Source organism: Lynx canadensis, chromosome C1 (assembly GCF_007474595.2).
Source record: "Lynx canadensis isolate LIC74 chromosome C1, mLynCan4.pri.v2, whole genome shotgun sequence".
NCBI lineage: Eukaryota > Metazoa > Chordata > Mammalia > Carnivora > Felidae > Lynx > Lynx canadensis.
This window is the reverse complement of record NC_044310.1, coordinates 220,587,554-220,614,873: the sequence shown is the minus strand read 5'-3', so window position 1 is coordinate 220,614,873 and position 27,320 is coordinate 220,587,554. Positions and strand designations below refer to the sequence as shown.

Below are 27,320 nucleotides of genomic sequence, written 5' to 3'. Positions count from 1 at the left end.
ATAAAAGAATATATAAATATTTTTATTTTATGAACAAGATTTTGTATTTTACTTTCCCACACATCTTAAGCTACTAAAGGCAAATATAAAGGCAGGTAAAGAAGTTTTTTCCTGAGTTTTGAAGAACAAAGATGCTGGTGAGTGACCCCAGGGAGGCTGACACTCAGTCGCCAGTTTATCCTGAGTTTTCTGTGTTTTAAACCTCGCTTTATTTGTCTGTAGTCTCAAGACTGTTGTGACCAGGAATATGTATCTTGTTTGTTTCAGGACAATGTAGTTGAAATCATTTTTTCCTTCAGGGCCTCTCAAATTCTTGAGGAACAATGTCTCTTTCTAATTTCATGAAGCTTGAGAGGCCACTAATGTTTCAAGAATTGTAGTTAAAGCCCAATAATCTTAAACAATATACATCTTTTTTGTTTTGAGACCATCTCAAGTTCACAGAAACGTCGCTTGCACTGTGCCACACTTGAGGGTGTGCTGTGTCCACATAAGACACGGCCGCCCATGAGCAGGGCACAGCCCCCGAGCAGGCGGGCCCCGGGTCTGCTGCGGGATCCGAGCCTCAGACCCCACCATGCTGTCAGCAGCTGCTCTGTCACGTCTCCTACAGCCAGACGTCCTGGCTCAGAGTCACGCTGCAGCGGGTGGCCCTGTCTCTGCAGGTTCCCGCAGTGGACGCAGCGCATGTCCAAGGGCAGGGCGACGGCTCGACAGGTTATCACACCACATTGGCACCGGAAAGCCAGCTGTCTCTCTGAGAAGACCTCAAACCCAATAAAAAACAACGAAGTCACTTTGAAAACTTATATCAACAAGTGACAGCAAGGCCCCTAGTGATGAAATTTGCTATTTGTGCAAGGTGTGTGTGGGGGAGGGGAGGGGACCTGGCAAACCACAAATTAACCCCCATACTTAGCCGTTCCTATGATCCCCCACACTTTCTACATTCTACTTTCTGTGCTCAAATTTCAGAAACATCACTTCTGTGTCAGGGGCTCTAGTCCAGAAGCAGCATTTCCTTCGTCCTACCCTGTCGGGGGGGGGGGGCTTTGTAAAGCCCCAGCAAGACACACACCCGTTTTTCGGAACCTCTTCCTACAATATAAATTTTCCCGCTCTTCTGAGCTACCTCTTGCTGTGTGACATACTGAGAAATGTGTTCTTTTCCCTCAGGGTTTGATGACTGACTTATCACCAGAGGGGCTGTGACGGTCACCCCAGGGAGGTCTCTTTCCAGGGGTGCCGAGGGTCAGGGCTGCCACTTGGCTCCCAGACGCAAGACATTTATGGGGAAAATGCGGGAAGACACAAAGGAGAGACGTTCGGAAAGGATTCGTGTGGCTGCAGCTCTTGGCCTGGAGCCTTCCTTTCTTGGTGGAGACTGTCTGCCTCAAGGACTTCCACTCTGTAGATGTTAATCTTCAGCTTATTGGAGAAAATACTCAAATCAAAGGCCTGTTCTTTCATCACATTCATTAACTGTGCAGGTACATCAGGTGCTGGCAGTCCTGAGGGCCGTGCACCTAGGACACCGTATGCGCCTCCGCCCGCGGCTGGGGACACTAACACTGCAGAAGGTGGGATGCCAGAAGGGCCGCCGTGGTGTCCGCACAGGGCAGACGCTCCTCCAGGAGGTCTCTCTTAAGTTGCAAGGCAAACAAGTACCTAGAAGGGAGTTCAAACAGCACAAATGTCAGCTCCGAAGGCTCTAGAGCAGACCCCCCGCATCTCCGTCGCAGGCCAGCACCCGTAAACAGCGGTGACCAGGGACACCAGAGCAGACAGTGACAAAGAGGCGAAGTCGCAGGCGGCAGCTCTGTGGGCAGAGTCACCGCACACACGAGAGCACTCAGATGCTCGCCTCCCGGACCCTACCGCACCTTCAAGGGCAAGCTCACAAGTTCAGGTCACTTCTGTCACACACACACAACTGCACTTAATTACTCTGTTGTGAAAGAATCAGCAACATCCAATTCAGACAGAGCTTAAAATGTGGCTATGGAAGTTTGAGACAGATCGATGATATTCAGCCTTGGCTAGGATCTGAGAAACAGGCACACCTGAATGTAGCTAGAGAAGGCAGTATTAATATGCTCATATGCACATCTATTCCACCGACAAATAATCACTGAGCTTGTACCACGTTCCAGGTACTATTTCTGGAGCTGGAGCTGGAGCTACGATGGACAAGACAAACTCTCTCTGCCCTTGCTGCCATTTATACCTGAGCGAGCTGTTAAAATTTACTGTATTCTCTTAAATTTTAAATGTGGCTACCCTTTAACTTAGCAATTTCACTTTCATGAAACTTTTCAGGAGAGAGATTTTCTAGAGCTTACAAAGATGTGTGGGCAAGGCTGTTTGTTTGCAGCAATATAGCAGAGAAAAATTGGAAATGATCTAAGTATGCACTAATATAAGAATAATTTAGTAAAGCAGATACAGGCACATGCACTATACGTACAAAGACGGACACGTGGATAACAAGACAAGACCAAACAAGCCATCCAACCCACAGTTCTGGGCGCATAGTGTGATACTGCTTTGTAAATTACCATTTCTTTAAAGACCTGGCTCCATTTATACATTTGCTGTGAATTCGTCTGGAAGACACTCCTCAAGTGTAACTACTTCTGGGGACAGCGCGGTGGGCAGGGAGTGAAGGGGAACATTTGCTTTTTATTCCATGTAGCTGTATTCTGAAGATTTTCTTCTTTTATAATAAACTGCTTTTTTTTTTTTAATAAATAAAAGAAGCACCTTCTGCATAAAGTTGGCTTGGACCCAGTTAGGTAACACCTTCCGTTACCTGTTATTCCCTCAAAGAGGACTTTTTTGGGAAACGCCAGGTACTTAATATGCTAAGAAGATGAGCTCTGTATTCACTCATAACAACACTTTTTGCTGCCCTTGGGGTTGTTTCCTTACCCACAAAGTGAGCGGCTGGGCTAATGGGATCTCTACATCTCCCTGCAGCTGACAACCTGGGATTCTGTGATGTTACAGAGTTCTGTAAGAACCTTCTAAAGAGAGATTCATAAGATGCCCATGATGCAGGTATAAATACATTTTTTTGCTCAGAAAGGCTAGTACCACCACAATGATATCACAGTTCTCTTTTATCTTATATCTGATCTTGGGTTTTGAATTGGTACATAAAACACAAGGAAAATAAATTCCATAATCTGTGGCCAGATGAAGCAACTGTAAACATTTTCTTCAAATCATTTCTACGAAGAATCAATCTCGAATTCAAGAGAGTGATAACAAAAGAAATCACCTAAAATACTTCTGCTCATATATTCATAAGGACTCTCAAACTCAACACTTCTCCCACTTGAGAGTATTTTGGGCATACGGGCTAGGCTCCTGACAACTTTATGCACATGCGTAAATCTGTGTCAGCAGGAGGCTATCAGTTCAACAGCACACTAACACGTGTTAGTCCCCCCACCTTTGTCCCCAGTTTGCACCATAAACACTCTTCCAAGCTCTGCTGGCATTTGTGTTTGTGCAAGAGTTAAATGCTTCTTTTAATACTAGACACTGACCGCACCTTTTATGTGTATACTGTTCACCTTTTAGGTGAATGAAGATGTATTCATTCATTCTTTTTTTTTTTTTTTTTTTTCATTCATTCTTTGAATAGAGCCTGAGCACTTGATGAGCCAGGCGCTGCTGGAGATACAGGTGAATTCTAGATCCCGCTGACAGCAGCTGTGGCTTAGTAGGGGCTCTTTACCTTGTATATTCTTCCTGCAACTGACCCGGATCAGGTGGGAAAAATTTGACTGCTAGACGAAGCAATGCGTTCTTTGGCCCTATGAAAAGAAACATTTTAAACTTCACAAATATTAGGTCAATCCCACTATTTTTTGAGATCTTTGTACACTTTAGTGAAAGAAAAATGTCACCATCGCTCACTATACTGAACCAGAACAATATGACTGCTGTAAAGAAAAAGCACAAGGTATTATTAGCTCATCTGAGTATCTTAGCTTTACTGAAATTTTATAGTAACACACCCATGTAATTTTCACCAAAAAGGAAAGAGGAGCTGTTTTGCTAAATGTGATGATGCCCCACACGGCCTGACGTCACCAGTGACTGATGAAGCTACTGGTGCATGCCCTTCTCTCCCATTCGGGACTAAAAACGTTGCAGGTGAATCTGGACCCCTAGAAAGGACCCTGTGCGTTACATAATTATTAAGAGGCATCACTATGTGCCTCAATTTAACAAATTTAATAGAGACTAACAAAAATAATGTTTAAAATTACAAAATAGGGGGCGCCTGGGTGGCGCAGTCGGTTAAGCGTCCGACTTCAGCCAGGTCACGATCTCACGGTCCGTGAGTTCAAGCCCCGCGTCGGGCTCTGGGCTGATGGCTCAGAGCCTGGAGCCTGTTTCCGATTCTGTGTCTCCCTCTCTCTCTGCCCCTCCCCCGTTCATGCTCTGTCTCTCTCTGTCCCAAAAATAAATAAACGTGGAAAAAAAAAATAAAAAAAAAAAAATTACAAAATAGTATGAACTATTTTATTAAAAATGTAAACTGTGTGTCAACTATACTCAGAAAAAAAATCACAAAAAATAAAATTTTAAAAATTGTTTAAAAAAAAATGGGGGTGCCTGAGTGGCTCAGTCGGTTGAGCATCTAACTCTTGATTTTGGCTTGGGTCACGACCACAGGGTCATGGGATCGAGCCCTGTGTTGGGCTCTGTGTGGAGCATGGAGCCTGCTTAAGATTCTCTCCTTCTCTCTCTACCCCTCTCCCCAGTCATGCATGTTCTCTCTAGAAAAAAAAATTGTTAAAAAAAATTACAAATGCTAATTGGACCTCAATGTCTTTTCATAACTCAGAGAGAAACTGCCTTCTTATTTTTTTGTTTAAATTCAAATTAGTTAACATACAGTGTAGTATTGGTTTCCAGAGTAGAACCCAGTGATTCATCACTTACATATGACACCCAGTGCTCATCACAAGTGCCCTCCTTAATACCCGTCCCCCACCCACTTCCCTCCATCAGCCCTCAGTTTGTTCTCTGTCATTAAGAGTCTCTTGTGTTTGGTTCCCCTCTCTCCTTTGCCCTCCCATATGTTCATCTGTTTTGTTTCTTAAATTCCACATATGAATGAAATCGTACGATATTTGTCTTTGCATATTGGTCCAAAATTAAAGTGCTATCAAAGAACATATCCTGTTACTGCCACATCTGAGAATGAAGTGAGTTAAATTACTGCCCACCCCCAGCTAACATAGGATAAGACTAAGTAGTGAAATGACTTTCAAGTTCAAGTACTGTTGTCGATCACCTTGCTGCTATCCAGTGACAATGAACATCTGAACATACCTTCAATTTGAACAGTCAAGAACAAAAGCATCTAAAATGAACAGAATTTTTAAGGACTTTAAAAAAAGGACTTACTCCGTATTTGCCTAGTGATGGGCTTCATAGGTTCGAGCCAAATCTAAAGAGAATTTAAGAAAAGAGATCAGATGTGTTCAATGATTTCTCTATTTAATAAGTATGTTACAAAATACAGAACTGTTTATAATTAGGAGAGATATTTAAGGCGGGCCTATTTTGGTTCTCCGCTCACACACCAGTCTAATGCTGATAAAACACCTGGGAGTGGGGTGTCTGGGTGGCTCAGTCAGCTGAATGTCTGACTTCAGCCTGGGTCATGATCTCACGGTCTGTGAGTTCGAGCCCTGTGTTGGGCTCTGTGCTGACAGCTCAGAGCCTGGAATCTGCTTTGGATTCTGTGTCTCCAACTCTCTCTGCCCCTCTCCTGCTAATTCTCTCTCTCTCTCTCTCTCTCTCTCTCTCTCAAAAATAAATAAATATTAACAAAAAAAAAAGACACCTGGGAGAGGTATAGGAGCACCTGGTTCGAGAAGTGTGGCAGGAGGCCAAGATGCCACACTGTATGGGACCCCACCACGAGGCCACAGCACGCTGCTGTTGCTATGCACAGAACAGGTACCAATAATTATTTTTGGGGGGGGCATCTGTTAAGGCCAAACAACTTATGTGGTGCATGCTGCACTTGTAAACAACAATGGCAAGAGCACCACTACACGAAGGGGTGGATGGAACTCTAACGTTGACATACTTATTGAACGAACAGGTTGTTTTGGGGTTTTAAAACAGTTCCACCTGTAAATATTAAAGCTCCACACTTTTTAAGGCTCATCTATCAAGTAACAAAAAGGATAAACAATTTAGTAGCACAGTTTGCTAAAAACGATCACCAAACAGATGTACTAGAGGGAGTTTCTGGATCTCCTTGGCACACGTACTGGCAGGGAGAACAAATTCAGGGAGGATGGGAACTCAGCCTAGCTAACAGGCACGTGTACTCCGTATTTCCACGGGACAGCCCCAGTAACAGCCCTGTGATCAGGTTCCGTGCTCCCATTGCTGCCACAGGTCCTCCAAGGCTTGCCATGGCCACGTGCATCGCCAGCACCCACCACGTACCCACAGCCCGTCTGCAAGAGTGAGGCAAGAGCACGTACCCAGTAGGCCCGGGGGTGCTGAAACTCCAGCCCGAAGTAGTCACACTCCGTCAGGTTCAGGCGCCTCCACACCTGAGTCAGCAGCGTCTGGCCATCGCGCTTAGGCTGTGAGAGGCAGGGAGGGGAGCACAGGAGAATGAGGTGCCTTCCAACAATCCGGGTTCATGAAACAGCGTGGCAAGATGTGGCTTCCGCACGTAAAATCCATCCTCCTAACTCCTTGCTTCACTCTGCCTTCTTCTAAGGCTCTTAGTGCTCAGAAACGGACACCAAAGTGAAGCCAGACAACCCCTTCACTCTTACCTTCTCAGGTGCATCTTTAGCTATTTTTCTTGGCAACGTTAGATGACAGAACCCATTCTTAGCCTCACTGAACACTTTATCAACTTGGTATTTACTACAGAGGTGGGTCTCATACTCCATGTTTGCCTGAGACCCCAGTGAATGCTTGATTATTTGGTAATAACATTAGCGAGGAGACCTCGCACTGCTCAGACTAGAGGTGGGACGATCGGCCCTCCATTCAGAAGAAACGTGAAGTTAGCTCCCTGGTCTGCACTGGCCACAAAAATAAACTCCTATGGACTAAAGAACAGAACAAAGCAGGAAAATATTTCTCCAGTTTTGGGGTTAAGTAAAGTGTTCCTAAGTACCACACAAAGACAGACTCGATTAATTAAAGGTGAAAAACTTCTGAACAGAGAAACAGCAAACAAAGTTACCATCCAGAATCATACTAAAACAAGTGATTTCTCTCTCACATTGCTCTCATGAATTGGGTAAAGAAATACAAATGGCTTTTAGGCACATAGAAACGTACTCAAGCCCTCTAATAATGAAATAAAACAGTGAGACACCACTTCTTGTCCATCTCAGAGGGCTGGGAGCATGGGGTAGTGCGGCTGGGGGAAGGCAGCCATGTCCGCGCACTACTGGGAGAACTCCAGTTCGTCCCATCCTCTGGGAGAATCTGAAAACACCTCCAAAACTTAAAGTGTACACATACACCTTTGCTCCAGCAATTCCCCTTCTAGAACTTTCTCCTACAGATATTCTCACACAACTGCACAGAGCTAAAGATGCAAGGACAAACCCAACAGAGAACTGATGACACGAACAACGGTACCTCCGTTGTCACAGCCCTTAGGACTCTGTACCAGCGTGGAATGAAGTCCAAGACTACAGTTCAGTCATGAAGAAAAAAGGGTTCCCTTCCTATCCAGTGTACGTGACAGAAGCCCACTTCATAAAATGTGCATGCTGCATTTACCTTAACTGAAGCAAGTCTGGAAGGCTCCATCCTGAGAGGAAATCACCATTCTGGACTGAATGGGGGTGGGGGACAGGGACCAGGGCCTTCACTTTTACCTTATTTTCTAACTTCTGCGATGTCTCAGTTTTCATCAGCGGGCATGTCATTTTTGCACTGCAAAGATAACATCTGCAGGGGGAGGAGAGGCAAACCTCCATGGCTCCCCAGGACGGTAGTTTCCGTGAGTTTAAACACTGGACTTTCTTACTGTGTGCCCAAGAAGTGGCTGTGCTCCTAATGTGAGCACTCTTTTCTCTTTTTTTCTTTTTTAATTTTTTTTTAACGTTTTATTTATTTTTGAGACAGGGAGAGACAGAGCATGAACGGGGGAGGGTGAGAGAGAGAGGGAGACACAGAATCTGAAACAGGCTCCAGGTTCTGAGCAGTCAGCACAGAGCCCGACGCGGGGCTTGAACTCACAGACAGTGAGATCGTGACCTGAGCTGAAGTCGGACGCTTAACTGACTGAGCCACCCAGGCGCCCCTCTTTTCTCTCTTTTTTTTTTTTTTTCAACGTTTATTTATTTTTTTGGGACAGAGAGAGACAGAGCATGAACGGGGGAGGGGCAGAGAGAGAGGGAGACACAGAATCGGAAACAGGCTCCAGGCTCTGAGCCGTCAGCCCAGAGCCCGACGCGGGGCTCGAACTCACGGACCGCGAGATCGTGACCTGGCTGAAGTCAGACGCTTAACCGACTGCGCCACCCAGGCGCCCCTCTTTTCTCTTTTTTTAAGTTTATTTTGAGAGAAAGAGAAAGAGAGCGCAAGTGGGGGAGGGGCCGAGAGAGAGGGGGAGAGAGAATCCTAAGCAGGCTCTGTGCAGAGCCTGATGCAGAGGCTCAAACTCACGAACTGTGGGATCATGACGTGAGCCGAAATCAAGAGTCAGCAGCTGAACCGCCTGAGCCCCACAGACGCCTGTAAAGCGAGCATTCTTATGGGAAGACGGAAATAGCTGCCCTCTGTGGTGACAAAGCGGCATGCAGCGAGTCACAGCCGCAAAGGGATGCAGACAACGCCATCCGTAGAGGAGGGAAGAGCAAATGTTCTGGACGAAGTACCATAAGATCACGTCCGACAAGGATCACGGTGAGGGCTCGCGTGCTGGCCGTGCTGTTGGGAGAACGCACCCACGACAGGCTCTGCAGCCTGACGAGCGGCCCAATCCCCTCAGTGGTGAGCTGGTCAGAAATCGTGGGGTCTGCTGTAACTCCTCTCACACTCAGCACTCCTCCCCAGGAAGCTCTCCCACAGCTGTGTCCCCTCCCCCAGGACTGCAGGGCTGTTGCGGGGTGGGGGGCTCCACAGGAGGACGAGGAAGGCCCCAAAGGTGTGTGCGCATGGGCCCCACAAGGCCTGGCCTCGCCCATTCGGGGGCGACTTGGACACCTGGCTGCTCCCTCACAGGGAGACCCCCTCTCCCTCTGGCGGCCACGAGCAGACCCTTGAGAACCTGGTGAGTTAGTTGCCTCATGGGGAAGGTCCCCTTAATTGCGTTTGGCTCCACATAACCGCCACATCACTTGGCGCTTCTCTCCAGCACGGTGCTTCTGGCGCTGTCGTTCCCACATTTACTTGTTTGGGTGCATTCCTACTACTACAGGGTCAGAGACTGCATCATCCATCTTGAATCTCGAGGCCCAGCAATGTGGCAGATGCGCCACCGACAGGCCCAGAACGTCCACAACTCCGCTGCTCCAGTCCTCCCCTCTCCCTTCTCAACTGCCTGGTCACCCCACGCGGTAAGGGGCGATGGTGGGATTAACAGCCCCATCCAAGCCCTCCACCCACGGGCAGTGAAGCCCTGGCTTGTCCCAGGAGGCCTGCCGAACCGAGGGATGCCAACATGTATCAAGTGTGCAGACACACAGGCACACATCCATGATGCACCAGCGTCCAAATCCAGAACAGGGTTTTTAAATCTGGGCATAAAACTACACTTCATTACACAGGTTTCTGTACTAATGTACACGCATATGCATACATATGTATGGACACACACATGGATACACATATATCCATACACACATATGCATACGTGTATATATATGTGTGTTTAACTCCTGTATTGGAGTAAATTTTACCAAAGTAAAAAAGCTTTCGCAAGTCAACTATCCTATGTTCAGCAAAAAAATAATAAGTAATAATTTTAATGTTGGGACACCTGGGGGTGGCTCAGTCGGTTAAACGTCCAACTTCAGCTCAGGTCATGATCTCAGGTCCGTGAGTTCAAGCCCCGCGTCAGGCTCTGTGCTGACAGCTCAGAGCCTGGAGCCTGCTTTGCATTCTACGTCTCCCTCTCTCTATGCCTCTCCCCTGCGCTCTCTCTCTCTTTTTTTTTTTTTTTTTGCAGGGGCCATATTTCATCTCTTTTTTGGTATTTTTCTAGTTTCCTTTACTTTTGCAATTGAAGTATAATTAACATATAGTGTCATTATATTATTCTCAGCTGTACAATGTAAGGATTCAACAATTCCATACATTTCTGAGTAATCATCAAGATAAATGTACTCTTTTTTTAAAATGTTTATTTTATTTTTATTTTTTATTTTATTTTTTTTAAAGTTTATTTATTTTTGAGACAGAGAGAGACAGAGCATGAACGGGGGAGGGTCAGAGAGAGAGGGAGACACAGAATCTGAAACAGGCTCCAGGCTCTGAGCAGTCAGCACAGAGCCTGACGCGGGGCTCGAACTCACGGACCGCGAGATCGTGACCTGAGCCCAAGTCGGATGCTTAAACCCGACTGAGCCACCCAGGTGCCCCTAAATGTTTATTTTATTTTTCAGAGAGAGAGAGTGGCAGAGCATGAGCAGGGGAGGGGCAGAGAGAGAGGGAAACACAGAATTTGAAGCAGGCTCCAGGCTCTGAGCTATCAGCACAGACCTTGACATGGGGCTCAAACTTACGGACCTGAGATCATGACCTGAGCCGAAATCGAGTCAGCTGCCACCCAGGTGCCCATAGAACAGGAAGAAAGTGATTCTTGAACAAGAGGAAGAGGCCACTCTCAGCAGTACACTAAATAGTTACTATGTGACACTGACATCAAAACAGAAAGAAATGAGACGTAAAAAATCAGAAAGGAAGCAAAACGATCATTATTTGTAGAAACGATAATTCACTTGGAAAACCTGAGAACATCAACCAGAAAACTATCATGAAGAGACGGAACTGAGTCAGGTGATGGGGGAAAAATACCATACATGCGTCTAAGCTGCGTTCCCCTATACACAATTAGCCACCATCCTCAGGACAGAAAGGAAGGAATCAACCACATTTGTAACAATCACGAAAGAGCTGAAGTATTTTGGAGTAAGCTTAACAAAAGAAAGCTTCATGGAGAAAATTTAAAACCACTGCGATGAGACAGAAAGGGGGACACAGAAGGAGCGTGGAGAGGTGCAGGGCACACGAACGCCTCCAAAGGGGCGTCATTGCTCACTGAAGTAAGCCACGGATTCCACATGGTCCTAATAAAAAGAGCAAAAGGATTCTTTGATGGACCTGATAGACTAATTCTACAGCTGGTATTTTTTTTTTTTTTAAGTGCAAGCATGCCAATGAAAAAGAAAAATAGGGGAGGACTAGCCTTAGCAGACATTCAAACCACAGTAATTAAAATGTTTGGTACTGGTACATGTCTACACAAACTAAATAGAACAGATTAGGAGGTGAAGAAATATACCCAGATATATAAGGTACTGGAGTGTCTGATAAAAGTGATGTTTCAAGTCAATCAGTGGGAGGAAAGCAGATTACTCAATAAAAACTACTTAGTATCCATCTGGAAAAAATAAGGTGTACCCTTACCTCACGTAATAATTTCACGATGAGTAAAATACCTAAACACAAAAACATGCACCCATCAAGGTCCTGGCAATGAGACCGTTTTGTTTCATACTCTGGGTGGAGAGAAGGCCATGGTCAGGACACTCCAGAAGCTAAGAGCTGTAAGAGGGGCTTGAGAAACTGGGACATCAAACAAGAAACGTCTGCACGAGATGAAACTGCTGTGGAGGCCAGCTCCTTTGGGGGAGCATGTGACTCCATGCTGGGCAGAGAGCTTACTTAAAAAATACAATCAGGGAAAGGGGAAAGGCGAAAGGGGAAAGGAGAAAGGAAAAAGGAAAGGAAAACAAAACGAAACTACTATAAAGCCAAAAACACTCAGGGAGAAAACATTATAGCTCACATCACAAGGTGTTAATTTTTAAGGCACCTGGGTGGCTCAGTTGGTTGGGTGTCTGACTTCGGCTAAAGTCATGATATCACAGTTGGTGGGTTCAAGCCCAGCATCAGGCTCTGTGCTGATAGCTCGGAGCCTGGAGCCTGCTTCGGAGTCTGTGTCTCCCTCTCTCTGCTCCTCCCCGACTTTTCTATCTCTCTCAAAAATAAAAAGCATTAAAGAAAAAAAAAAGAAATTGATAAAGCAGATTAAAAAACAATATAAATACCAAAGCCTGGAAAGTGAAGACAACTTTAGAGAAGAGGAAAGTTGGAGGACTTACATTGCCAGATATCAAGACTTATTCTGGGGCACCTCGGTGGCAGAGTCAGTCAGGTGTCTGATTTCTGCTCAGGTCATGATCTCGCAGTTTGTGGCTTATGGGATTGAGCCCTGTGTTGGCCTCTGTGCTGACAGCATGGAGCCTGCTTGGGAGTCTCTCTATCACCCCTGCTGCTCGCTCGCGCTCTCTCTCTCCCCTGCTGCTCTCTCTCTCCCCATCTCAAAACAAATAAAAACTTAAAAAAAAAAAAGACTTATTCTAAAGCAGCAGTAATTAAGATAGTATGCTATTGGTGCAAAAACCGACCTGTGGAGTGTGCAAGAGCCCAGAGAGAGACCCCTATACACACACTCACTTAACTTAAAGAAAAGACACTAGTGTAATTCAGTGTAGGAAGGGTGGTTTTTTCAACAACTGGAGCCAAGGGAAGTGAATGACCATATGGGAAAAAAGATGAACATCGACTCCTACCTCACACCATACACAAATATTAATTCAACATGAATCATGGAGAGGCAAAGCAATAAAGCTTGGTGTGAGCATCATCTGCTCCTAAAAATCCAGAAATGCACCATCAGGTGGACTACAGGACCCATGCCCACTGCATATTCCCGAAGTAGCAAAGGAAACCAGACTCTCTCTGAACTACATAAGGGTCTAGGCTCTACAGACACTGAAAACACTGGCATCATGGACAGATACTCACAATGGAAGAAAAATGGTCTTCACAACCCATTTCCCACTGAGGCAAGCAACCACCCAAATTAGAACTGTGTTTCAAACACTAGACTGGAGAAGAAACAGCATTAAAAATGTAACATACAAAATATAGATTAAAAACCAAAAATTCTGTTTGGTGTTCCCATCTTCCAGTTGGCCACAGTATTCAAGTTCTTCTCCAAGCTTAGACATAAAGCATATTGTTAGAAATTTGCATAGACAAAAGTACCATTAAAGATTTTGTCTGGATGGAAATGGGCTACAAAATCCCAGCTCACAAAGTACTTCTTTATTCTTTGTCTTAAGCACTGTGGGAAAATTCTGGAAAAAGCTTGATTTAGTCCTTCAACTTGTTTCACATGCCCATTTACAGTTCATTTGCCAAATTATAACTCCTCCATCTATCTATCCAGATGCCTACTCCTATTATACAACTCATATCTCTACTGTTTCATTACTTAAAAAATTTTCTTGTCTAATAATTACATCAATGTCAAATTTCCTTTTATAATATTATGTTGTACAATGAATATAATCTTGAGTGCTCACAGGAAACTGTAGCTACATTCATTCTAGATTCTTTGAAAGGTCACCAACATTTTTGATAGGCATTTCATTCCCACTCTGGCACACTTTCAAGTCTTAGGTTCTCACATCTCCCTAAAATGCTGTGCACCAGAGAACTCCTCCAAACTGCATGGAAAGCCACAAGGACTTGTGTTAAATCTGAGCGCCGAAAGATGGAACTGCCACTTCTGCTTATCAGAGAGGGGATCCTATGTCCTGGAAGGAGAAATGTATCCCGACGCATTCAGTGTTCTTAGACTGAGGAGATCACCTTGCACGTAAATTATCTCTACCATAAGACATGGACATAACGCGAGAGCCTACTTATCAATGGATCCACGGCTACCTTAGCTCTTTCCACAATGGTTTCTCTTGAATTACTCAAGGAAACAGGACAACTTAAAATTACCAAATTTGAACCTGTTAACACGGGTGAGCCAGGTATCCATTTACTGTTATTTTCTCCAAATCTACCCTTCTTTGCCTTGCTTTGTGACACGGGGGCAGGTCCCTGTAGATATTTCTCTTTTACAAGCTGCCTTGTCAGGAAAGGGTGCCAGGGATACTATGAGAAGAAGGAGTTTCTCTCCCTGTTTCTGGGGCTTTGGGATTTTGTGCTGCTATGGCCAGTCCATAGCTTCCCTGTCCACTGTGTGCAGGAGACCCCATGGCTGTGCCCTCCTGGGTCTCCCCTCTTCTACTCCAGTCCTGCCAGGGGGCAGTTTCCTGCCTGCCAGCCTGTTCCCGTGGCACCTTAGCAAATATCTCCACCAACCGTAGGTCTGAACCTTGACCCTAGAGAAGGAGACCTCTTCCAAGTTTGTGTTGGCCGCTCTTTACTGCATTTCCGGTTCTGTATTCTTCAGCATTCTCTCCTCCCCTTAGTAGTTAATCCTTATACTACTTAATAATCACTCCTATTACATTTCCCAGTTCAAATTACTGGCATATATATATATATATATATATATATATATATGTGTGTGTATATATATATATATATATATATATGTTTATTTACTTATCGAGGGGGGAGGGGCAGCGAGAGAGGGAGGGAGAATCCCAAGCAGGCTCCTTGCTGTCAGTGCAGAGCCCGATGCGGGGCTCCAGCTCACGAACTGTGAGATCATGACCTGAGCCGAGATCAAGAGTCAGACGCTTAGCTGACCGAACCACCCAGGCTTCCCTGATGTATTTTGTCTCCAAAAATGACAGTTGCCCGGTCGCAGGCCGTGGGAGTGGCCAAGATCCTGGCTGGGACCCTGAATATGTCAACAGGGAGACCCTGGAAAATGCTGACAGTTGGCACATCTATCTGGAACTTGGAAGGAAGAGTTCTGTAACTGAGGAGAAAAATGTCGCATCTATAGCGGCCCTCCTGTAATCTGTCCAAGCTCAAGCTGTATGTCCTGGCGCACAGGCTTGGCAGGGCCAGGTGACGCTTACCAGCGCAAGAGTAATAACTACGGGGGGCTCGCGTGGGTGCCTGTTCTGCTTGTTCCCGATTCGTCAGGAAAAGAAAACACTGTGCCTTCAAGCGGCTCTCATAAATGAGGGAAGGTAGGTTTCTGCCTGAGAATACACAGTCAGTAACAAGCTTCATAACAGAGGAACTGGTGGAGTGCACAGAGGGGCTGAGACGTGAACACAGAAGGGGATAGATGTAAAAGACTCTGCCGTTGCGCGGAAGTCCCGTTAAAGTCTCCTCACGTCAGAGCCAGGGCGCCTCCAAAAGGATACGTGCCAAGTGAATGAGGCCCGGTTTTGTGACACTCATGGTTTCCCCACCACATACGTACACAGTAAGTTATAGACCAGCAGCCAAAGAAGCAACTTGCTATTTCTGGTAAGTTTTAGAAGTTGGGCAATCAACCTACTCTTCCCCGCCCCCCCTTCCCCTCCTAATTCCTTGTCTTTACCTTAGCATCAGGGAAAAAGCAAAGGAAAGGGAGAGCATCTTAGGTTGGCAGTAGATCTCTCAGAGCAGTCGGCCTCACAGGTAATTCCTTTCTTTTTTCCTCGTCAACAGAAGGGCTCTGGGCAGCTTGCCTGTTCTTACTTGTACTTGTGAAAACGCATACACAGAGAGGAAACCTGTCTGTCAGCGTGCCCTACCCACTCACCCAGCCAGGATCTTGACTACTCCCGTGGCCCTGCAACCAGGCAACTGTCATTTTCGGAAAGGAAGCTTGCCTGGGAAAAATCAACCTGCGGCCACTGCAAAGGCCAACGAAGCCAACAGGAGCAGTCTGGAGCCTCACTTGCAAAAACACACGGGTGACCAAGAATGAGCAGACACAGAGAAGGAAATTCCTGAAACAGAGGGATCAGCCTGAAAAGCAGAGGAACTGACCCCAGTGAACAGAAAGAGTGGGGTACACCAAAGAAACCGCAGTAAAAAAAATTAAGGTCCTCAAAAAGGCCAATGTAACAGGCCACTGCATTCATGAAATGAGGAGACTCTGGGGAAAAGAGAGGCAACTAATGACTTAGAGGGGACATGAAAAGAGCACTCCAGAAATTAAACCTCAACTCAGGAGGCCTGAATCACAGTATGAATCAAGTATGAATCTGAACCGATGGCATGAAAAACAGAGGCAAACTTCTGGAGATAGAGGTAAGGAGAGAAGAGTTTGGATTCAGAAATGTGTGTGAGAAGGATTTCAGGATGGAGACAGTAAAGGGTACAGGGGGTGTGGGTGGTGCTACAGACAATACCCGGTGGCTTGCCTCTTGAAGACCGTAGTCTGAGTTGTCATTTCCTCAATCTCTTGCTAGAATCGTTCAAAATCAAAAAAGAAAATAACAAATAAAAATGTAAACTCCATTTTCAGGAAAATTGCTAAACCCTGAATCAAAAACCTTAGGGGTATGGAAGAGAAACAAAAATAATATAAAAACAGGGAGGGGGACAAAACAGAAGTGACTCATAAATACGGAGAACAAACTGAGGGTTACTGGAGGGGTTGTGGGAGGGGGGATGGGCTATATGGGTAAGGGGCACTAAGGAATCTACTCCTGAAATCATTGTTGCACTACATGCTAACTAATTTGGATGTAAATTAAAAAAAAAAATTAAAAATAAAATTTAAAAAAAAAACCCAAAAACCTTAGGGGGAGGAGTGTCACTAGCCACAGAGCCAGAGGGTGCTGGCGTATAGGGGTGGCTCAAACTAGATGCCAGGAAGCAAATTTCAGGAGAAGCCTCAAAGAATACAGATCAACAGTGAAAGACAGAACCCGGGGAGTAAAACAAATCTGTCGTTTGCAGAAACGAGGGGCAAGAGGCATCAGGAGCAGAGCTGCACAGGAGCCAGAGCCAAACAAGAAGTTGTATGTGAGCTGCACAAGGGAGACACTGTGAGACCCACCCTCCCCTGCCCCACCCCCCACAACCACAGGCGAAGAAGAAGTAAAGGCAAAGCTAACTTACATACAAACCTCAGGTCACTGGATAAATTTCAAATTTCAGCTAGGCTATAACCAGCCACCCATACAAGACCTCCTGAAGATAGCCATCCACGAACAACTTATCTGCCCCAAAGATGAGAAGTCAAACTAAAATCATTGCAAATATTCAAAGATACTCAAGATAAAAGGAGAAAAGAAACAAAATACAAAACAAATGTAAGATGAACACTCAGTTGAAAAATGTTGCCTCTTAGCACATGCAGCTGTGACTGAAATTTGAACTGAAAAAGAAAAGTTCATAGAGCAACTGCCTCTGTAAATTAAGAGCAGAAAGAAGAGATACAAGAGCTCTAGAGAAGACAATAACATCTATCCTGAGAAAAAGGATCAGCTGGGTGACAGTTCCTCTGCACCTGTTTTCTACTTGTGTGACCTTGGGCAATATCTGAACTTGGGTCACTTGTCTTTTCATTATTGAGTTGTAAGTCATTTTAAACTATTTTTCAGATACAGAATTTATAAATATTTTCTTCATTCTTTTTACTTTCTCAATAGTATTATTTCTAGCACATTTTTTGTTTTGTTTTAATAAAGTCCAATTTATCCATTTTTCTCTTTTGTCATTTCTGGTTTTGGTACCATACCTAAGAAACCACTGTTTAACCTAAGGTCATGAAAATTTACTCCTAGGTTTTCCTCTAAGAGTTTTATAGTTTTAACTCAACAGTTAGGTCACTAATCCACTTCGAGTTGGTTTTCGTGTGTGGTGTTAGGTAGGGTTCAGCTTCATTCTCATCCATTTGTGGAAGACCATTTGTTCTCTGTTGAACTGGCTTAGCACTTTTTTTAGGGTATTTTCTTCAACCGACCATAAACATAAGGACTTACTTCTTGACTTTCAATTCTATTCCACTGATATCTATGTCTATCTTTACGTCAGTACCACTATGATTTGATTACTATAGCATTATAGTAAGTTTTGAAGTGTGAGTACTTCAACTTTATTCTTTTTCAAAATTATTTTTAGCTATTTTAGTTCCCTTGCATTTCCATATAAAATTTTATTTTAAATGTTTATTTATTTTGAGACAGAGCAAGTGTGAGTGGGGAGGAGCAGAGAGAGAATCCCAAGCAGGCTCCATGCTGTGAGGGCAGAGCCAGATGTGGGACTCAATCCTGCGACTGTGAGATCATGACCTGCGCTGAAATCAAGAGTTGGACGCTCAACCGACTAAACTACCTAGGCACCCACCCCTAGGTAAAATTAAATATAAAATTTAAAAATCAGCTTGTTAATTTCTGCAAAAAAAGCCCACTGGGATTTTGATGGGGATCACATTAAATCTGTAGATCAACTGAGGAGTACTGCCATCTTAATAATGGTAAGTCTCCTTTTATTACTATTATTATTTTTAATGCTTATTTATTTTTGAGAGAGACAGAGTGTGAGCAGGGGAGGGGCAGAGAGAAGAGGGAGACACTGAATCTGAAGCAGGCTCCAGGCTCTGAGCTGTCCACACAGAGACCGACATGAGGCTCAAACTCACGAACCATGAGATCATGACTTCAGCTGAAGTTGACGCTTAACTGAGCCACCCAGGTACCCCATTAATGGTAAGTCTTCTGATACACGAACATGGGATGTCTTTTCTTAGCTATTCTTTAGTTTCTTGCAACAGTTTTACGTTGTTTTTTTTTTTTTTTTAAAGTTTATTTATTTTGGTATAGAGAGACAGACGAACTGGGGAGGGATTGAGGGGGCGGAGGCAGAGTATCTGAAGCAGGCTCTGTGCTGACACCAGAGACCCAAATGTGGGGCTTGAATTCATGAGCTGTGAGATCATGACTTGAGCTGAAGTTGGACGTTCAACCAACTGAGCCACCCAGGCGTCCTGCTTTACAGTTTTCAGTGCACAATTAAAAAAAAAAAAGTAATAGTTTCACCGGAGCTCATAATATCTGTGTTTGGAATTCTGTTTTATGGTCTCTCATGATCACTGGAATCTGGGCTGTCCTGAACATGGCATGATGAAGTGGAGTGATAACATGCAAAGCAAAATTCCTGGACTTCCACAGCTGAGCTCTAGGTTTCATTTTACTGTCTTTTGCTAGAAGCACCAGCAAAAGTTGCTAATGAGTATGTATTATATTTTGGCAAACACCATCCTAAAATGGAAATGAATAATATATGTTCACTTAGCCCAATCTTTGCCTTTAATCTTTAAGTATTTGTTGAAGAAAAAAAATCTCAGTGTCTTGACATTTGGTTCTAGTGTTTAAAATTTCTCTTTAAAAATCATGTTTTTCATAAATATAGAGTGAGATTTATTGGATTTGTTTTTAGTAGTATGTAGGGTTTTTTTTTCTTTTTTTTTTTCTTTTTTTTTTTTTTTTCAACGTTTATTTATTTTTGGGACAGAGAGAGACAGAGCATGAACGGGGGAGGGGCAGAGAGAGAGGGAGACACAGAATCGGAAACAGGCTCCAGGCTCCGAGCCATCAGCCCAGAGCCCGACGCGGGGCTCGAACTCACGGACCGCGAGATCGTGACCTGGCTGAAGTCGGACGCTTAACCGACTGCGCCACCCAGGCGCCCCTAGGGTTTTTTTTTCTAATTAATATAGGTTTCCAGAGAAAATATAAAATTTGGTTCTATCTCATATATCAGTACTTCTAGTAGAGAGGCCAAATGTAAATACAGATAGGAACAGTGATTCAATTATTTTAGGACTTTACATGTATTACCATGTTTAGTTTTTAGAAAAAACTGCAATGTGAAAACCAGTAAATAATTTTGCAGCTGGATTCAACATAAATACTCTACAACTGTAATTTAAGTTCTAAAACATAGGAAAATAGATGGACAATGTAAAGGAAGGATAATTAGACCCTATAAACAAATCAGTGGACTGTGTTTTGATTAGAATTTTGTTGGGCTCATGAATTTGTAATTATTTTGATAATTATACTGGGAGGGAGAAAAAGCCTCTCTGGGTTATTCTCTTTGGATTCTTCTTTCCTAAAAAGTTTTTTTTTTTTTTTAATCTTTTTATTTTATTCTATTTTAGGGAGAGAGTGAGCGAGTTGGAGAGAGGGACAAAGGGAGAGAGAGAGAATCTTAAGCAGGCTCTATGCTGTGTGAAGCTGGACGTGGGGCTCAATCTCATGACCCTGGGATCATGACCTGAGCCAAAATCAAGTCAGATGCTCAACTGACCAAGACATCCAGACACTCCCTAAAAAGTTTAATTAAACACCTGGAACTAATGTAATATTGTGTGTCAAGCATACTTCAATTAAAAAAAAAAGCTTAATTCAAAATCTCCGGGTCACTAATTAGCTTTTTTTTTAATTTTTTTTTTTTCAACGTTTTTATTTATTTTTGGGACAGAGAGAGACAGAGCATGAACGGGGGAGGGGCAGAGAGAGAGGGAGACACAGAATCGGAAACAGGCTCCAGGCTCTGAGCCATCAGCCCAGAGCCTGATGCGGGGCTCGAACTCACGGACCGCGAGATCGTGACCTGGCTGAAGTCGGACGCTTAACCGACTGCGCCACCCAGGCGCCCCGCTAATTAGCTTTTTAAAACTCTCTTCTTATGGGTTATAACAGATTTCTTCCTTAAGAAATTAGTAGTTGATAACCAGAGAGTGTAGAAGTTTTGAGGTTCTCTTGTTAAATTTATTCCCAAGTATTTTTTTTTGATGTGTAAATTAAGGTGTTTTCTTAATTTTATTTTGGAATTGTTCATTACTATTATAAAGAAATACAAGTGATCTTTATACATTAAAATTTTTTTTTAATGTTGTATTTTTTTGAGAGAGATGGAGACAGATTATGAGCAGGGACAGAGAGAGGAGACAGAGAATCTGAAGCAGGCTCCAGGCTCTGACTGGTCAGCATAGACCCTGACACGGGGCTTGAACTCATGAACCACGAGATCATGACCTGAGCCGAAGTCGGACGCTTAACCGACTGAGCCACCCAGGTGCCCCAAGATCTTTGTATATTGATCTTGTATCCTGAAACCCTGCTGAATCTGTTTATTAGTTCTAATAGTTTTTTGTTTGGGTTTTTTGAGGTAGATTCCTTAGGATTTTGCATATTATGACAATGTCATCTGTAAACAGAGATCGTTTCACTTCTTCCTTTCCAACCTGGATGCCTTTTTAAAAAATTTTCTTCTTCTTTTTCTATTTTCCCCAATTGTCCTGGCTAGAAATTCTAGTAGTAACTTTTTTTTTTTAATTTTTTTTAACACTTTATTTATTTTTGAGACAGGGAGAGACAGAGCATGAACAGGGCAGGGTCAGAGAGAGGGAGACACAGAATCTGAAACAGGCTCCAGGCTCTGAGCTGGCAGCACAGAGCCCGACGCGGGGCTCGAACTCACGGACCGTGAGATCATGACCTGAGCCAAAGTCGGCTGCTTAACCAACTGAGCCACCCAGGCGCCCCATAGTAGTAAGTTTTAAGAAACCTCTTTACCTCAGTTTTCTTAAGTATAAAACTAATTATAATGCAAACGGTGAGGATGAAATTAAGTAACACATCCTGCAAAGCACTTTAGAACAGCACTCAGAATATGGTAAATACTTAATGTTGGCCATTAGGTTAGGACATCTAAAGCAAATGATTCAGAAAGATTGAAAAATAAAACTATGCAATGAGTGTACCAGGCATACTGTAAACAACAACAACAACAGAACAGCAAGGGAAACCTGAACTTAGAGAATACACAGTTGCATTTAGGCCAAAAAGGCACTAGAACAAAAGAAAGAGGACATTTTATAAAAGGAAAACAGTGCCGTCCTCGTCAAGCTATAACCATGAATATCTCTGTACAAGTGAATCTAGTGTCAACATTCATAAAACAACAATTACAGGAGATAAGAAGAGGAATAGACACGAACACATTACCAATGGCTAATTTACTTCCTCAGTGCTAAAGTAATCACATGGACAGAAGTGATATTATGGATGATGTGTGTGTGTGCACATAAGTGCATAAACAAGACTAAAAATGGTCAGGAAGAATTAAACGGATAATATGACCAAAACGTCAAAGAGGCTATTTTGGGGTGTAAAAGAGTAAGAAATTTTCTTTTCCTCTGTACTCTTTTATATTGACTGAATTTTTTACTGTGAGCATGTATCAATTTTATAATTAAAAAAATACATACAGAAACTTCCTGGGGCAGAAAATGCAAAACAAAAAGACAACACAAAAAAGCACACAAAATGTTATTATTTTATAAACCCAACTGACTTGGATAATTAACAATAACAGCATTAATTTCTAAACTGCAGAAAATCTACAGCAATAGGAAATTTTGTTTTTCCAGAACTTTATGGAAACAACGTTCCAAAAACAATTTACTTTCTCTAGTGCTCTTACTTGTCTCCACATTTAATTCCAGTAAGAAAAAAATTGACCCCCTGTAAAGCCTGTGTTCTCAGCAAGAGTCTGTCCTCTCTCAAGGTACCTATTTTTATTTTTATTTTTTTTAAGTTTATTTATTTTTGTGAGAGAGTGTACAAGCGGGGGAGGAGCTGAGAGAGCGAGGGAGACACAGAATCCAAAGCAGGCTCCAGGCTCTGAGCTGTCAGCACAGATGTGGGGCTCAAACTCATAGAGTGTGAGATCATGACCTGAGCCGAAGTCAGACACTTAACCAACTGAGCCACCCAGGCGCCCCGTACCTATTTTTATTTTTTATGTTAATACACTAACAAGTTCAATTTTTATTTTTATGTTAATACACTAACAAGTTCAATTTTTATGATGTTACTACTTATACCTAATTTATAATTTCATTTCATATTACAATTTGCATTCATAATGACATTTAGGTCATGTTTTTATTATTCTGTGTGGTTTTAAAAGATGGAAGATTGATGTAAATTAATGCCAAAAGCAAGCAACTACAGAGCTGAATGTTCTTGATTTAACAGAAGTTTGATTTGAAAGAGCTCACTATGTATTTAAAAACAAATTTTTTAATCTTTATTTATTTTTGAGAGGGGGGAGGGGCATGGAGACAGGGAGACACAATCTAAAGCGGGCTCCAGGCTCTGAGCTGTCAGCACAGAGCCTGATGTGGGGCTCGAACCCATGAACCATGAGATCATGACCCAAGCTGAAGTCGGACGCTTAACTAAGTCACCTAGGTGCCCCACTATGTATTTTTAACATGTATCTTTCAGCATATCTTCCAGGAGAACAGCAACGTCTAGAGCCTTCAGGTGATTCTGAGTGGTCTTAACAAAAATTACTTTAATAGGAAAAAACTGGTTTTTCTTCTGCTATAAAAATCTGACTTTACCAGTTTCAAATACCAATACATGCCCCCCTGCCAAAAGCATACTGCCACCTATTAGTGAGAAACAAATTTAAAAAGTAAAGTTATGATGATATGAAGAAACATTACGAATATTTAAGTACAGAAAACTAAGAACGTATTTTTCATAATCAGGAACATGAGACTTATTTCAGAAAGACATTTTAGTTTATCAAAGGACTTATTTCACAGAAGTCTAAACTGAAGCTTTTGAGAAGGTTATTAGTTCCAGGCAGGTGTTTAAGATTGTGGATTAAGGAAGAAAATATTTCTTTTTTCACCATCATCAGAAAAAGCTCTTGAATAAGGGCTGGGATCCTCTCTGCCACTGTGGCAAAATGAAGCTGTGTTATATAAACTATACAATTATACACATAAAAGCATAACACGTGTGCACAAGAACATTCCACAGCATTCCAACAACAGCAGTTTGGAAGCACCAACAGATGTTTTCATGTTTCTCTTTAATGACTAGTCAAAATCTCTAAAAATAAAAGCCCCATAATTACTGCAACCAGGAGTCAAAGACTGAGGATAGTTTTAAAAAGTTGCCTCCCTGGCCCACAGCATGACACTTGTGACACTTGTCCTTTGACATGAACCAGTATGAACGCAATCACAGCACCACACAAGGGCAATACTAGCATCTCGGGAAGGTCACAGCAATGGCTGTCCCTGCCCTTGTGTATGAGAGTGCAGGTCACTAAAGGACACGGCAAGGACCCTCCACTCAGATGCTGAGGATCACTTCAGGCTCCTTGTGTCCCCAAATAGCTCCCGACCATCCTCCCAAAGCAGCTCTCCTCATGGCCCCTATCTGAGGCCCAAGCTGGCATCACCTTGGCTCTTTGGTTTCTGTGCCAACATCTTCTGCACAGCAAATCCTGTGGGCTCCTGCTTCAAAATCCTTCCAGGACGAAACTGATGGTCAGCACTGTCCTGCTCCTCCTCTCCATACCAGCCCTGACCTGGCTCTGGTCCAGTCATCATGCCCTTGGGGCATTTCTGCCTGCACCTCCAGGCCACTGTTCCAACCACCCTGAACACTCTTCCTGAGAAGAGAGGTCTGAGCCCCACTCCCTTGCTATCTCAGAGTGCAAACCCCACATTCCTGTCCCCTTCCCGTTTTGTCTCTCTCCCGAGCACTAAGTGTTCTGTGTTTCGCCGTGGTCATTGTCAAACTCCTGCTGCAGAACAAGCACCGAGAAGGCTGAGCTCACTGTCCATCCTGCTGACCTATGCACTTCCGGCTTCCACGAGGGTGCCTGGCAGGTGCTGAGGAAACACACCAGCTGAACAAAGGCGGCCCCTATGGGCCTCTGGGTCAGTAAGCACAGCTCAACCCACACTGAGAGTCTGTTTCCTAGGTCTCAAATTCTCATGTGTGATTTCCACCATTTCCTGTCCTTTTCGTCACTGTAGATGTCACTTCTGTGAAGTCTCCAGCATTCCTTCTTGTTTCCATCTCTTTTTTTAACTTTAAATACAATGTATATGCTATTTCCCTAACTCTTAACCTCCTATTTTTTTCTAAACTTCAAACACAATGTAGAAATATTTGCAAATCATGTATCTGATATAGGGGTTAATATCCAGGATACATAGAGAACTCTTAAAACTCATCAACAAACTCCAAACAACCTGATTTAAAAAGGGGCACAGGACTTGAGTATACATTCCTCCATAAGAGATCTACCAACGTCCAATAGACACGTGAGAAGATGTGTGACATCACTAATCACTAGGAAGATGCAAACAAGAATCACAATGAGACACCACCTCACACCCATTAGGATGGCTGCTATCAAAATAACAGAAAACAAGTGTTGGAGAGGATGTGAGGAAATGGGACCCTCATCCACTGTGGGTGGGAATGTGAATTGGTGCAGCCAATGTGGAAAATAGCCCGGGGATTCCTCAAAAATTAAAAACAGAATTACCACACGATCCAGCAATTCTACTGCTGGGTGTACATCCAAGGAAGTGAGAGCAGGGTCTCTGTGAGGTGTTTGCACCCCCGCGTCCAGAGCACCGTTATCCCCAACAGCTGAAATATGGAAGCAGCACTGACAGATGAACGGAGGAGCACAGTGTGGTCCACCTGCACGATGGAATATTGTTCAGCCTTAAAAAGGAAGCAAATTCTAACGCCTGCTTCCACATGGCGGAGCCCTGAGGACATTATGCTCCGTGATCAAGCCAGTCACGAGAAGACACGCAGAGTCGTCAGATTCACAGGGACAGAGAGCAGAAGGGTGGGTGCCAGGGGCTGGGGATGGGGGACGGAGAGTCAGTGTCTCATGGGGACAGAGTTTCAGTTTTACAAGAAGAAAAGAGCTGCACAGAGGATGGCAGTGACGGCCGTGCTGCGGCGTGAATGTATTTAAGGCCCCTGAGCCGTGTGCCCTTAAAGGTGGCTAAGGGGCGCCTGGGTGGCTCAGTTGATTGTCTGACTCTTGATTTTGGCTCAGGTCATGTTCTCATAGTTTGTGGGTTTGAGCCCCGCATCGGGCTCTACGCTGACAGCTCAGAGTCTGCTTGGGATTTTCTCTCTCCTCCCCTCCCCCACATTCATGTGCTCCCTTTCTCAAAAATAAATTTAAAAACATAAAAAAGGTGGCTAAGATGCTACATTTTTGTTGCATGTATTTTACCACAATAAAAAAAAAAAAAAAACAAATGATGCAGATCAAACACCAGAAAAATCCTCCCTAGACCCACAAAACAAAAAACCAGAAGTTTTATAAAAAACAGGCTCCTGCCCATTTTTAAAAAAAAATTTTTTTTTTTAACGTTTGTTTTTGAGACAGAGAGAGACAGAGCATGAACGGGGGAGGGGCAGAGAGAGAGGGAGACACAGAATCGGAAGCAGGCTCCAGGCTCCGAGCCATCAGCCCAGAGCCTGACGTGGGGCTCGAACTCACGGACCGTGAGATCGTGACCTGAGCCGAAGTCGGACGCGTAACCGACTGAGCCACCCAGGCACCCCAGGCTCCTGCCCATTAAACTGGAGATTTTATTAAAAATTTTTATAAGATGGGAATGCAAACTGGTGCTGTCACTCTGGAAAGCAGTATGAAGGTTTCTTAAAAAATTAAAAATAGAACTACCCTATGACCCAGCAATTGCACTACTAGGTATTTATCCAAAGGATACAGGAGTGCTGTTTCGAAGGGGCACATGCACCCCCATGTTTACAGTAGCACTATCGACAAGAGCCAAAGTACGGAAAGAGCCCAAATGTCCATCGATGGATGAATGGATAAAGAAGATGTGGTATATATATACAATGGAGTATTACTCGGCAATCAAAAAAAATGAAATCTTGCCATTTGCAACTACGTGGATGGAACTGGAGGGTATTTATGCTAAGCGAAATTGGTTAGTCAGAGAAAGACAATTATCATATGATCTCACACATACGAGGCCTTTAAGACACAGATGAACACAAGGGAAGGGAAGAAAAAATAATATAAAAACAGGGAGGGGGACAAAACATAAGAGACTCTTAAATATAGACAACAAACTGAGGGTTGCTGGAGGGGTTGTGGGAGGGGGGATGGGCTAAGTGGGTCTGGTGCGTTGAGGAAACTACTCCTGAAATCATTGTTGTACTATATACTAACTAAATATTTAAAAAAGAAAGAAATAGCAAAAAAAAAAAAAAAAATCTTGTAAGAAACATTGCCGAAGGGGGAGAAGCAGGCGCTGGTGAGCACTACTGGGGGTGCGGAGGAGAGTGATTTCACTGCACCCGTCCCAGCCTCACAAAGACACATAACACCCTCTGGTGTAGGACTGCCACTGTACATATTTATCTAAAGGAAACAATCAAGAATGTGTATAAAGACTTATTATAGAGAAACTGAAAGCAGAAAACTTTGTAGCCATTAAAGACTTTTTAAAGAGTAATTACACAGAAAAATATTCA

The 27,320-nt window shown here is 43.6% G+C and overlaps 1 protein-coding gene across 5 annotated transcripts in view; it reads right to left on the bottom strand.

Moving 5' to 3' along the window:
* The window catches only part of FARP2 (FERM, ARH/RhoGEF and pleckstrin domain protein 2), a 115,521-nt gene that overhangs the window by 61,532 nt on the left and 26,669 nt on the right, over positions 1–27,320 (bottom strand). For all 5 annotated transcript variants that reach the window (XM_030327895.2, XM_032594567.1, XM_030327892.1 and 2 more), the window contains exons 3-6: positions 6,528–6,632; positions 5,431–5,473; positions 3,746–3,824; positions 1,571–1,668 (exon numbers count right to left, since the gene is read on the bottom strand). In XM_030327895.2, coding sequence (XP_030183755.1) covers positions 1,571–1,668; positions 3,746–3,824; positions 5,431–5,473; positions 6,528–6,632 — 325 coding nt within the window. The remainder of the gene's footprint in view (positions 1–1,570; positions 1,669–3,745; positions 3,825–5,430; positions 5,474–6,527; positions 6,633–27,320) is intronic.